Source organism: Enhydra lutris, unplaced genomic scaffold (genome assembly GCF_002288905.1).
Source record: "Enhydra lutris kenyoni isolate GAN:26980312 unplaced genomic scaffold, ASM228890v2 scaffoldscaffold7, whole genome shotgun sequence".
NCBI lineage: Eukaryota > Metazoa > Chordata > Mammalia > Carnivora > Mustelidae > Enhydra > Enhydra lutris.
In genome coordinates, this window is record NW_019154091.1 from 19,357,287 (window position 1) to 19,371,909 (window position 14,623).

The window sequence follows — 14,623 nt, forward strand, 5'->3', positions numbered from 1 at the left end:
ATTCTACAGAGAAAGATCATTATCCACAACTGAGAGTTGAAATGGGTCTGTTAGAAAGTTCTCAAATTTTAAGCCTTTTGAAGGTCATAGTAAGATAAAAATTTGTCCCTTGGTGGCTAGCCTCAGGAATTTGCCTCTTCCAGTCTGGTCTCATTTAGGTGGTATGACCTTTTTTTTTTTTTTTTTTTTTTTTTTGGTGATGAGTAGTTTTTCCTCATTGATAGATTCTTTGGGTCATTTCTTTGGGAATTAGCCAAGGCATGGGGAAGTCAAATGTATATGTTCAAACCATTTCTTGAACTATGACATTTCCTAAATTGCTGATTTTGGATATGAGGGTAGCCATTAATCCAGCTAATCTGGACACAACCAGGGAGACATCTATTCTTTCCCTCATACTCTTTACCTCACCAAGCCCTGTCAGTTTTATATCCTAAGTATCTTGCAAAAGAAGAGAGCTCTGAGGGAAGACTATCAAAGTCAATTTATAATAATTTGGTATCCCCAGAGGAAATTACATGTAATAATAAATAAGCAAGATCTTGACAGCTAAGGATTTTGATGAGGTTGCTTTCAAGGCAAAACAAGTAACTTTTCTCACGCCTTTCAGCAAAGTCCTCAATGCTCTTGGTGAATAAGGAAAGAGGTTGGTGTACAACTTGCACAGTAAGTGCTCAAGAAATACCTGAATTTAATAAAGTCAAGAAACAGAAAAACTAAGTGAAAACAATCATGGGGGCTGCCACCAAGTGGAATAGGATATAGCCAGGCTGCTGTGGTCATAATGGCAATCAGTATTAGGAAAGCGCTGATTGACTGCACATTAATGAGGAATGCAGACTGCAGAAAACTAGAAAGAAGGTTCTGAAAAATAAACCCTGAAGATTTCCACACTGCCAATGTATAACAAAAATTTTCCACTGGTTTCTAGCACTATGGTAACTAAGAAAAAGTTGGAAGTGATACATTCAACAAGGACCTTTTTTGTATCTTAATGGCTTTTCATTGGTAGACCTTGAATTTCAGATACTGATTTAATATGTAGCCAAATACCTTGTTGAGGAAAGTATCTATTAAGATTAAGATGCATTAGCCTGTAGAAACTTGTGCATATCCTTCCTTGTAAATGGTTCACTGTGACTAAAAGCACAGTTTTTTATTCGTGAAGAAGAGACAGCCCTCTCCCTATAACAGCACCTATGTCTGTCATGCAAATGAAGGTGTCTTTTTAAAAATTATCCTTGCATTGAAGGTTCATGAGATTGGCTATAGTTTACTTTTTTAAAGATTTTATTTATTTCTCCCACTGAGCAGGGAGCCTGACGCAGGGCTCAATCTCAGGACCCTGAGATCAAGACCTGAACTGAAGGCAGATACTTGATGACTAAGCCACCCAGGCGCCCCTGGCTACAGTTCATTTTATAAATACACCAACAGTTGATTGAATGCTGGTTTCTCTTTGTAGATAGCAGTTTTAGGAATGCAAAAGTTTAAATGTGGAGTGAGCACATTCAACTAAAACCTCACAGTATACTTCCTTCTCAAACAGACTTTGAATTCCTTATTTAAAACTTATAAAGAGCTGGGGCGCCTGGGTGGCTCATTCGATTAAGCATCTGCCTTTGGCTCAGGTCAAGATCCCAGGCTCCTGGGATCAAGCCCCACATCAGTCTCCCTGCTCTGTTGGAAGTCAGCTTCTCCATCTCCCTGCTGCTCCCCTTGCTTGTTCTCTCTCTCTGTCTCTAACAAATAAATAAAATCTAAAAAAAAAAAAAAAAAAACCTTATAAAAAGCTAGGTAGGAAGCCATGTGGTTATAAAAGGACAACACAAAGGATGCTTGTGGTATTGGAAATTGTCTGTACTCTGATGAGGGTGATGCATACACAAACCTACAGAGGTGTGATAAAAAAGCACAGAACTCAATACATAAACACACACACACACACACAGGTATGAGTAGAACTGGGGAAACACAATAAGACCAATGGATTGTATCACTATCAATATCCTGCTTTTGATACTGCACTGTCATTCTACAATATATCACCATTGGAGAAACTGAATAAATGGTACAGGGGATCTCTCCATATTATTTCTTACAACTGCAGATAAATCTAAAAGGATCTCAAAAAGTAAACAAAACTACTTTTCTTAAAAAGTAGTGTTAAAGCCATTGAACTGTGAAGCCATTCCTCTGGTAATTTTCTTCCCTTGTAAGAATAATCTCCATAATTACAAACCTATTCCTAGAGCCAAACACAGAGCCCATAGTGTGGATGTCAGCTTATGAAGCATTTAGGTGAAGATTTAATCGAGTGAAATTCACATAAGAGAATGGAAGAAGAGGTATACATATTGCTAACAGAACAAATAGTCCTTTAAAAAAAACTGTATAAATCATTTGAGTTTCTTAAAACCACTCTCCTTTAATCTAAAACACCACTCATGGATGCAGTAACTTTCTTTTTATATTCACAACAAAAATTGTTGATCTAACTTTTAATTGTTTTGTTATTATAATAATCAGGCTTCAGACTATCCTTCTGAAAATAGAGTACTAAAAGGCCTACAAAGATACATTGTTCTCATACATAGCAACAATGTTAAATATAGCACCATTTTGAGGCTTTGCTAGCCCTTAGGTACATTTGTACTTGACAGTTCTCTCTACCACCAAACATAATAAAGTGCATTCACATGCCATATTCAATATAATTAATATAAAACACAAATACTGAGATGCAGTTGACCAATCAACATAATGTTTGTTTTAGACCTTTAAACAGTTATTAATTTTAATTTTTTTATTTTTTTGAATTTTATAGTGATTTTTGAAAGGAAAGGAAAATGGTTCTCGGTAATTTTGAGTCCTGAAGGCTTACATCCCCTACATACTGTGCACATAAACTGTAACGAATAGAATACTCCTGACCGACATTAGCGTGGTAAAACAGCATAACTCACTTTAAGAATGTGGAATAAGGGGCACCTGGGTGGCTCAGTTGGTTAAGCAACTACCTTCGGCTCAGGTCATGATCCTGGAGTACCAGGATCAAGTCCCACATCGGGCTCCCAGCTCCACAGGGAGTCTCTCATGCTCTCGTTCACTGTCTCTCTCTCTCAAATAAATAAATAAATAAGATCTTTAAAAAAAAGAAAAAAGAAAAAAAAGAATGTGGAATAAGGGAGTATGACAGGGGACTTAGTCTACCTAATTCCTTTCCCAAAGCTGCAGTGTTGGTCTAGAAGAAGGGGCAAAACTCACCTGAGCATGTGCGCAGCACTGAAGACCACATCAAACTCTGTGCTGTCCAATTCAGCGGCTTTCTTTGCCATCTCAGCTGCTTCTATGAGGCGAGCTTCTTCCAGAAGAAACTGACCTGCAAAGTATAAAACCAAGTGAGCTTCAACTTGGAAACTACTGCTCTAATCCTACAAAACAAATAAAGTCACTACAGAGAAAAATAGAGTGGTAAACGTGATCCGAAGCTAAAATTTATATGTGCTGCTCATCTACATCTCGTTACTTGGTCCTGTTTTCTATGCCATTACCTTCTTTGCAGGACATCCCAATGCATCTGTCTGGTATATTCACAAAGTTTTTTTTTTTTTTTTTTTCCCTTAAAAAAAAAAATCCTGTATAGACTATTGAACAAAGAAATAAAATGGATACAGCTGAAGATATATTACAATTAAGAGTTGAATTGATTTTTATTATTGGTCATTTAAAACAGCTTCTGTCTCTGATCCATATGTACAGACAGGGCTATCTCTATTGAGATGTATAAACTTCTTATACCTAAGCAGCACTAAAATTATTGGAAGAACATATAAAGGTCCACAGAACATTTACTTACTCTTAATTAGACTGACTAACAAACATGGAGCAAATATTAACACGTTCACATTTTTGAGATAGCGTGAAGGTCAGCTTTGCAAGGTTAGAATTATTCCACACAGAGCCATACTACTCTTTGAAACTATACCTCAAGAACTGGTATATAGTGTTATCCCCAAAACCCATAAAGACAAAAAAAAAAAAAAAAAAAAAAAAAAAGAATTTGGTCCAGGTTTTGGGGTGCCAGGGTGGCTCAGTGGGTTAAGGCTCTGCCTTCACCTCAGGTCATGATCTCGGGGTCCTGGGATCGAGCCCCCGTATCGGGCTCTCTGCTCAGCAGGGAACCTGCTTCCCTCTCTCTGTCTGCCTGCCTCTCTGCCTATTTGTAATTTCTCTCTCTATATCAAATAAATAAATAAAATCTTAAAAAAAAAAAGAACAGGCTGTTTTTCCTCTTTGTTTTATAGGTGGGGATTTAGTAACAGCAAAAGTAATGATGCTAAGCCCTTTCTAAAAAAGATATTCAAATGAAAACTAAATCAGTGCATAAAAGAGAGATGCTGAAATTATTCACGTAACTTTTGGGCTTGCTGAGTTGTGGGCTAATGATTATTTCTTTTTGCTTTGGGTTTCCTGTTTGCTTAAAGTTCAAGATTTTAGCAATATGAGAAAAAGTTATAAAAATGATTTGCAAGCCCTGAGCTACACAGGGAAAAACACATTTAGAAATGGTAAATGGTGAATCCTCCCTGATGGTGGTGGTTTGAAGGAGCCCATTATTTACTGCTTATCTAATACATATTACAAATTGTCTTCTAAACCAAAGGACTAGTCCTTAAAACACAAGAGGCTATTTTCTGTTTTAAGAATTTATAATAAGCCACAGATTCTGCTCATATATAAACGTCAACTGCAAAGAAATGGTGTGTAACGATAAGCCGACTTATTAAAATGAGGTGACAGACTTTTAAGACCAGGACAACTTAGCTATTTCTACAAAAAGTTGTACATCACTTTCTTAGTCTATCCCCTAACATTCTGTGCCTTTCTCAGGTCTCAAACATAATTGTTAGGTCAGAAAATTATTAAGAACACTGATTTGTAAATACAGTTGACCCTCGAACAACACAGATTTGAACTGTATGGACCCATTTACATGTAGGGTCCCCCCCCCATAAATAGAGTACAGTACTATAAATGTATTTTCCCTTCCTTAATGATTTTCTCAACATTTTTTCTATAGCTTACTTTATTCTAAGAATACAGCATGGTAACACATAGATATGTGTTAACAGTCTGTTATCAGGAAGGTTTCTAGTCAACAGTAGGCTATTAGTAGTTAAATTTGGGGGGTGTCAAAATTATATACAGATTTTTAACTGTGTGGGGATCGTGCTCCTAACCCTCATGCTGCTCAAGGGCCAACTGTGGTTTCATTTATAAACAAGAAAACACATTACTTATGAAACTCGTGTGCACATTAACTATAAATATATTGATAGGAGATTGAGCTGAAAGTAATGCTGTTTAAAGACAGTAAAACAAGAATTAAACACTCTATGGCATAATGCAAAATAATATCTCATCATATAGATCTTAGTAAAGGATACCAGACTAAATCTATTCTTCAGTTAATTACTCTGATTACAGGTTTTAAAAATTAAAACATAATATTAATTGCTACCTACCTTCAAAGAATAATGTCTACCTAAGTAAAAGCATTAAAAGGTATGTTAATTAATTATGTGATATTTAAACAAAAGATAATGTAGGAGTTTATTGACAGTTACTTTTCCTTTCCAGACAGCTATTAACTCTGAAATGTTCTGTATTAACAGTAGGAAAATGCAACAATTAACTGAATAAAGAATAATGAAGGTTATTTAGCAAAATTCATTACTCCAGAGTATACAGGGTAAAGAAGACAGACTAGCTCTGGTAAAAAAAGAAAGAGAAAACAGGGACATGGTATCTGTACTGTCCACATAGAAACAGAGGACCATGACAAGAAGCTTCTGTGTTGAAGATAATGAGGCTCAATGGCCTAAAAGGTCAGTTTATGTGCAATGTCCCAAGGGCAAAGCCTTTCAAGCCTCATGGATGCCAAACCCATCATTAATGTGCAACAACATCAACAACAACGGATAATAACATTAACCAGTTGTATAAAATTGAATATACAATTTTTATCATAATTTCCAAAACTTTAAGCTTTAAGTCAGCTTTATTGTCCAAAATGCAATTTATAGACAGTTTACAAGGTCCCTAAACCACATGAAACCTGTAATTTTTACAAAACAGTAACAGAAAAAATCCCCATATGATCATTTTTAACAGAATTCATTCATCATATTAACATTCAGAAAAACAATATCACAACATATTAGTTAGGTATTTGCATAATTCCCCCCATTCTGTTCTCGGCAGGCCATAGATCTCAATATTCCAGCATTAGTGTTCTGCTATGATAAAGACATAAAATATTATGCAGTGTGGACCGTTTGGTGTCTTTTTTTTTTTTTCCACTAAACTTGAAAATGTGAACCAAAGTTGAAAGTGAATTATTATTCTGCTATGTTATATAATGATTGTTTGTTTGAAATATAGCCCAGAATTGATGGAAAACGGAGCGATAAGCATTTCAAATACAGAGAACCAACATAAATAGGGAAACAAAGACACACTAGGTTTCTTCTTAATAATGATCCAAAGAGCCACTCATGATATATTATTGGGGGAATACTGAGAAACAAAATCTGCCCTTACTTCTTCTGAAAGACTTTGCCTGAAGTCACTTTTCTACCAGCGCCATCTATTACTGTTCCCACCAGACACTGCCTCTCTTAATGTAACCTGCTGTTTCACATCCTTATTTATCCTCAACTCTCAGGCTCTAAGGCTTCTCTTGTCCCATCCCAATCACCAGTCTGTCTTGCCTGCCTAACTGGGCATCTTTTGTTTTTAAGCTCTAAAACATTTCCTTCCTGGTCAATCTTTCTCTGACTGCTTCCCAACAGTATTAGAATTGCTTATGATTAGTTCACTGCAATATAATTTACCATCTAGACCAGAGCACTTAAAAGAATAAAAGGGAATGGTATTATTCATGAGACAGGAATAAAGGGGTATAAAGCAGAATTGCCTCAGTATGGCCTTCCGACTTCAAGCATATGGGACAGGATGTGGGTGTCAATCCTCTCATTTTTTTTTTTAAGATTTTATTTATTTATTTGACAAAGAGAGATCACAAGTAGGCAGAGAGGCAGGGTGGGGGTGGGGGGGGGGAAGCAGGCTCCCCGCTGAGCAGAGAGCCTGATGCGGGGCTCTATCCCAGGACCCTGAGATCATGACCCAAGCCAAAGGCAGAGGCTTTAACCCACTGAGCCACCCAGGTGCCCCAATCCTCTCATCTTTATCACTACTGGATAGTAAATCATTTTATACAGTGTCTTTGAATGACTGTTGGCTGAAAGCGATCAATATTAACAAGAGAGACTCAGGTGTTTTTTACTGAAGAATGTGCACATCTATGGAAAGCCCACCAAGTCGGAGCCACATGCCAAGGCTCAGTGGGTTGGAGCAGCTACTTGGCCTTTGGTGGTGAACGGAACTACAAGGAGGAGCCAGGGAAGTATGGGGAGTGGAAGGGAAAGCAGGCACTTGAAGGAGCCCATCTACAGTGGTGGATTCTGCAAGGTGTGAAAGGTTACATTTTTCAGTGGCTCATAGCCTTAGTGCACAACAGAATCATCTGGAAAGTCCAACAGAACAGAGCTAGGCCCCAACCCCAGAGTTTCAAATTCAGTGGGTTTGGGGTAGAGCCCATGACTTTTTTTTTTTTTTTTTTTTAAGATAAGTGTACTCTTCAATCCCCATCACCCGCGCCCCCTCAACCACCCCTTTCTGGTAAACATCAGTTTGTTCTCTGTAGTTAAGAGTCTGTTTCTTGGTTTGTCTTTTTCCTTTGCTTGTTTGTTTTGTTTTTTAAATTCTACATGTGAATGAAATCATATTTTTCCTTCTCTGACTCACTTTGCTTAGAATTATTCTCTCTAGCTCTAACCATGTTGTTGCAAATGGCAAGATTTCATTTTTTATGGCAGAATATTATATATATAATGTATAAATATATATATAAATATATAAATAATACACACACACACACACACACACACACACACATATATATATACATACATAAAATATGCCACCTCTTCTTTATCTATTCATCTATCAATGGACACTGGGGCTGCTTCCACAGTTTGGCTATTATAAATAATGTTGCAATAAACACAGGAGCATATCCATCCTTTTGAATTAGTGTTCTCATATTCTTTGGGGAAATACCAACTAGTGTGATTACTGTATCATAGGGTAGTTCTATTTTTAACTTTCTGAGGAACCTCCATGCCGTTTACAACAGGACTGCATCAGTTTGCATTCCCACCAACAGGGCATGCAGGCTCCATTTTCTCCACATTCTCGCCAACACATGTTGTTTCTTGGGTTGCTGATTTTAGCCACTCTGACAGATGTGAGGTGATAGCTCATTGTAGTTCTGATTTGCGTTTCCCTGATGATAAGTGATGTTGATCATCTTTTCATGTGCCTGTTGGCCATCTGGATGTCTTCTCTGGAGAAATGTCTGTTTATGTCTTTCACCCATTTTGTAATTGGATTTTTTGGTCTTTGGCTCTTGAGCTGTATAAGCTCTTTCTATCATTTGGATACTAACCCTTCATCAGATATGTCATTTGCAAATATCTTCTCCCATTCAGTAGGTTGCCTTTTAGTATTCTAGACTGTTTCTTTTGCTGTGCAGAAGCTTTTTATTTTGATGTAGTCCCAACAGTTTATTTTTGCTCTTATTTCCCTTGCCTCAGGAAACATACCTAGAAAAATGTTGCTATGGCCAACGTCAGAAATTACTTCATGTGTTCTTTTCTAGAATTTTTATGATTGCAGGTTTCACATTTAGGTCTTTATCCATTTTGAGTTTACTTTTGTGTATGGTGAAAGACAGTGGTCTAGTTTCAGCCTTTGGCATGTTGCTGTCCAGTCCTTCCAACATTGTTTGTCGAAGAGATTGTTTCCCCCCCTGCCCAAGTGTATAATCATTCCTCTGACAAATTCATTTGACAAATGAGGAATGAACATGATTTGCATTTTTAACAACTTCCTACTGATGCTGCTACTCCACTGTCCATAGTTTGAGAACCAGTGTCTGATGGGAACAAAATAATTGTTTTGTACCGTACTCTGGATGCCCCATGTGGGATTAGCCACCCGTTAGATTAAGCTCTTCTGGTTAATAAACAACATGTGGCATGTCCTTCCCCACATTACAAAGAACAATGACCAGGTTACACATATGTGTGCAGATAGAAAGATACATCTGTATGAGTAAGATACATGCAATAAATATAAGTTTACTCTCGTGAATTCTTAACATAAGGATATTCAAGAATTTTATCTTTCATATGTAGAACAGTTGTGAGAAATCACTTCTCTCTCATATACAGTAAACAAACACATTCTTGGTGTTCAATAATTGAGCAGAATTTCATATAAAGAAACATGGAAATCTTAAGTAAAATACATTTTGTTTTCATGTATATCTTGTGCTATCACACTATATCACTATTTGTTTGATTTATAATTTGTCTTACCCAAGTTAATTATCATCATCTTATTTAACTGTCTTCATTCAAAAGGAGAAAAAAGGCAAAAATTATAAAGAAAAAAAAAGTAACTGAGTAGAGAAATACAGAAAACGATATTTAAAAAGAAAGCATTTTCTAGAGGTCCTGATTCAAAGAGTGTTAAGTCTCCTCACAGGCTAAAAAAGGAAGAGGGAAAAACCAGTTGATAGTTCTAGACTCAAGTGCTTCTGTATTACAGTTATACCATTTCTTCTCTGGACAATTCTCTAACTGAACCATTTAAACTACTTGGTGGATTTTTACCAACATTTCAATATGATAAGCTAGTGAAGATCAATCCTTCATTAATTCCTGGCTTTAAAAAATTGCCTGAAAGGTAGAAATCCATAACAATGTAAGCTGGCCTTAAGCCTAGGCTTAAATACTGTTTTGTAAAAGTTTTGTACATAAACTCCCCGTATTAGTTGGGATTGGCATTTCTTACTAAAATATATGAAAAATCCACTCTTGTGATCAATGCAAGTAAATTAAGGAGCTAAAACAAACTGTAATAGGTGTCATGATGATACAATTCTCTCTGGGGAAAAAAAATCATTCACAGGTAGCTTTAAAAAATGTTCAAAGACAAATGAAAATCTTATTTATCAAATAACAGCTAGAACGTAACATTTGCATTAAAATAGTTCCCCTTGGCAGAAGACATCAGACCATCTAAGCAGATCCAGAATTGACTGACTCTTAACCACTATCACCTTGTCCTAAGCCATCATGTCACTCTGGATTGCAGCAATAACCTCCTAACGGGTCTCCATACTTCTGCCCTTGAACTACAGGGTATTCCCAAAATAGCAGTCAGAATGATCCTATTAAAGTGGGAGTCAGTGCCCATCATTCTACCCCTGACCTAGGGAAGGTGACTGTCCTTATATTGGACTATACAGCCCAAAAGAGTCAGCAGGGTGTTCCTCCCGCAATCTCTTACCCCATTCTCTGACCTCACCTCCTTTGTCTCCCTCAATACTCCCTCTTGGTCACTTATTCCATGTACACTGGCCTCGTGTTGTCTAACACACTGGAGGAATAAAGACTCCTGGTACGGAGTGTTTATTTGCCACTCTCTCCACCTGGAGTGCCCTTCCCCCAGCTACCACAGTGGCTCACTCTCTTCCTTCTTGGCACACTGTGGGGATTTAGTCATTACACATTTACTAACAGGACTGAATTACCTAGGTCCCCATGTGGCTACTTCCTTCATCAGCAAGAACAAGACTCCAGCCAGCATAGGTCACCGGGTGCTTGCCTATTCACATCGTCTCACCTTAGAGTGATATTAGGCAGGGCTGCAATAAATGGCCACATGCTGGGCATTGTAAAATTTTCAAGGTTGCCATTCATGGTGAGGTCTCTATGAACAGTATCTCTGGAATATAAGCAATATGGCAGCCCTGGTTTAGATCTCGGAATGTCCCTTGGAATATGATACATAATCCAGACATCAATCATGCCTTCAAAGATACCTTAATTCCAAAACAGTCCAAACTATGCGATTTGGCTAGAATCTATTATATGCTATTGTACTGTGGAATAAATTCAATGGTCTGGGAAAAGGAAGAAACTATAGATTATCGTATCCAACCCAAGAAATGTATACTGTGCTTAACAACACATAAGATGTAGCGATACTTGTAGTAGAGGAGGGGGAGGATGAATGCAACACTTATCCTTGAATCAGTTCCAATTTAGTAGAGAAAAGAGAAGATTATGGAGATAGTTTAAGCACAAATACATATATAAACTTGAGATATAAACTAGAGGAGATATAAACTTGATATAAACTTGAGGAGATGCAAGGTCTCACAGGCTAAGTGCATCATATCTGGATGGAAGTAAATGTTTGTTTGGTTTTGCACAACTTATAATTATAACAACTTATAATTAAAATTGAATATACATAGAGTAAAAGGGACAACTTGAATTTTTACACAGTGGCTCCAGTCATATAATCAGCAGCCAGGTCATAAAAAATAGCCAGAAGCACTTGTCTAAACTTTCTCAAAGATTCAGATGGTTGGAGCAAGGAAAGAGCGTGGAAGATGGAAATATCTGGGCTGATTTTGGTGGTATCTATGGGTAACAAGACAGGTGGATCAGGTAGAATGGAAGCAAGCCCTTTATGGAGTGTTTCCGTTAAGGAAGATGTAAAACACACTCCTGATGAGACAGAGTAGGGAATAATGCAATGCTCAGGATTTAGACCACCTGTCCAAAGGAGATGCTGCTGAAGAGAGGTTGTTAATGTATGCTAATTAGACCCGGGAGAATTAAAATGTGGAGGGGAATCATCTCTTTTGCTTCTCTGAAGGGAGGCTTCTTGAATGTCTAAGAATCCCTTGCATTTTTAGCTATGTTCTTAATCCTTTTTTCTTTTTTTTAAAAGATTTTATTTTTTTTGAGATAGAGTGCACAAGAGAGAGCATGAGGGAGGGGAGGGACAAGGAGAGAGGGAGAAGCAGGCTCCACACTGAGCAGGGAGTGGATGTGGAGGCTTGATCCCTGTACCCTGGGATCACAACCTGAGCCAAAGATAGCCACTGTGCCACCCAAGCACACCTTCTTTTTCTTTTTTAAAGTAATCTCTATGCCCAACATGAGACATGAACTTATGACCTTCAGATCAAGAGTCATATGCTTTACCAACTGAGCCAGCCAAGCACCCCTGCTCTTCCTCTTTAAAACCAGTCTCTCTCATGGCACCTGGGTGGCTCAGCCAGTTCAACAGCTAAGCATCTGACTCTTGATTTTGGCTCAGGTCATGATTTCAGGCTCTTGAGATTGAGCCTTATTCAAGGCTCTGCATGAGACTATCTCTCTCCTCCCTTTGCCCCTTCCCCCTACTCTCATGCATGCATTTTCTCTCTCTCAAATAAGTAAATCCTTAAAAAAATACATAAAACCAATCTCTCTTCTCTTCCCTTCTATTAGTTTTGTTGCTTTGTGTTTTTGTGCTCTTGGCAGCTTGACTTAATAACAGCTCTGGTTTATTGAGACAAACCCAATGTGATAAATGTGCGTAGTTACTGGCCAAGAAAACAGGTGGGCCAGATGAACAGGGAAAGGATGCCCAGGAGAGCAATCCAGACTGCTCACTTTGAGGCTGGGAGGGCCCAGATCTGTCCCTATGTGAACATGAGACCAAAAATTTGCCCTGAAATGGACAGGTGGCAAGGAAGGTGTCTACTGCAAAGGAGATTAGAGGAACAGCAGGCCAGGGCTCTGTGCTCAAGCAGAAAGGAGGTCAGGAAGGCTAGGGATGCTTTACTGCATTTATTTCTCCCCTGACTCTTTCCAAAAAGGGTTATGAGAGGCCAGAAAAACCATTGAGGGAGTTAGAAGACTGTCAGATGGAGAGGGGGAAGTAGAGGGAAGCAAGGAGGACAAGAGGCGGGGTTGGGGAGGAAGTAAAGAGAAGACATTAGGGAAAGAAAGAGTGGGGGAGGGGCAGAGAGGGAAAAGCAGCACACCCCACTACAGGTTTAAGTAATACATAGATTTAATAGCGATCAAATGCACCATAGAAAGGAAAACAAGTTTATGCTAGGTTTCAAACAATCTAAAGAGTTTCACCATCTAAAGACGAAGGACAAAACATAATCCGATGAGGTTGGGACCTTCTCAAAGATACAGAGATGGGTAGTGTCATTTTTTAGACAAGGGCAATGCAAGGAAAGAGACGCGACAGACGTGAGGGCTCCAACACAGGGAAAGTCGGTAAGGAAGGGAGTGTGCCTCTGAGACGAACTTGGGGTGGTAATGAGAATGTGGGCAGGTGGTGCCAAGGGCCAGATGCTCACATCCTCTTCCTCGGAGGACCTCCGCGTCTTCTCCTTGCCCTCCCACACCATCTCAACGGGCTCTTCTGAGGTATTCATTTACAGACATGTCACTGAGGCACAGAAGAGTTAATGACAGGGTAGCAAACTTCAGAACAATTGTTTTCAATTAAGAGGAAGGCAGAACATAAACAAGAATCTCAAAGTGCATTCAATTGCTAAATCAAATAGCTAAGATGGGAAAAACAGTATCTCTCTTTTTTTCCCCTCTCTGCCTTCCTTGCTTCCCCACCGCCCCCCCCACCCCTCTCTCTCTCTGTTCCCAATTACTTGTTACTTATAATATCCATTCTTCTTGCAAACAATTACTCCTTTTCTGTCCGGATATTGATGGAGACAGATTCCTCTTTTTCTTAAAATCTAGATTTTTGTCTCCTCTTCCGCTAATTTCTGTCTTTTTTTCATATACTTTATTCAAAACTTTCTCTAACGATTTGTTCATTCTCCAAGATATTATTATGGGTTCTATTATATTTAAAAATAGATGGCCATTGTTACAAGTTATTGAGGATATATGACACGCTAGTTATCTTATAAAATTGAATCCTCACAACTTGAGGCATTTGTAATCATCTCCAGATTAAGAATTTGAGGAACAGAGAGGCTAGCAAAAGGTACAGCATACTCAAGGAGTAATCAACAGAGAGGCGAGGAGAGCCTCATTCCAAAATCCCCTGCACCCTCTACTCCCTAATCTAATGCTTAACTCAGTTCTTATCATCCTGCTTTTGTGGCTTCTGGTGTCCTGAACAAAGATAGATTCAAAAGAATGCGTATACGTAAATTGTTGCTAGTCTGAATGTTTGTGCCTCCTCCCCCTCCCCCAATCCCAGTTCAAGTTATGAAATCAGGTGTTCTCCTGAATGGGATTAGTGTCCTGATAGAAGGACCCCAGAGAGCTACCTTGTCCCTGCCAACCATGTGAGGGCACAGTGAGAAGACCATTAACGGGGAAGTAGGCCTCACCAGACACTGAATCTGCCCACAGTATGATCTGGGACTTGGAGCCTCCAGAACCATAAAAAATAAACTTCTCTTGTTCCTAAACCACTCATATAAGCTATGTTGTTACAGCAGCCCAAATGAACTAAGACCGGACTTAACTGCATCACGTAGTTACTGTTTAAAACAAAGTGGATTCTAGTCCCATGCAAAAACTGGGAGCAGAGATGAGAAAAGGAAAGAGTAAAAACTAAAGGTCAGCAAATTCTTCTCTAGTCACTCTTTCAT

The 14,623-nt window shown here is 38.5% G+C and overlaps 1 protein-coding gene across 1 annotated transcript in view; it reads right to left on the reverse strand.

Annotated features, from left to right (window-relative positions):
- The window catches only part of LOC111142132 (transmembrane and tetratricopeptide repeat containing 2), a 429,660-nt gene that overhangs the window by 69,363 nt on the left and 345,674 nt on the right, over window positions 1-14,623 (reverse strand). The window contains exon 10 of the mRNA XM_022495112.1: window positions 3,268-3,382. Coding sequence (XP_022350820.1) covers window positions 3,268-3,382 — 115 coding nt within the window. The remainder of the gene's footprint in view (window positions 1-3,267; window positions 3,383-14,623) is intronic.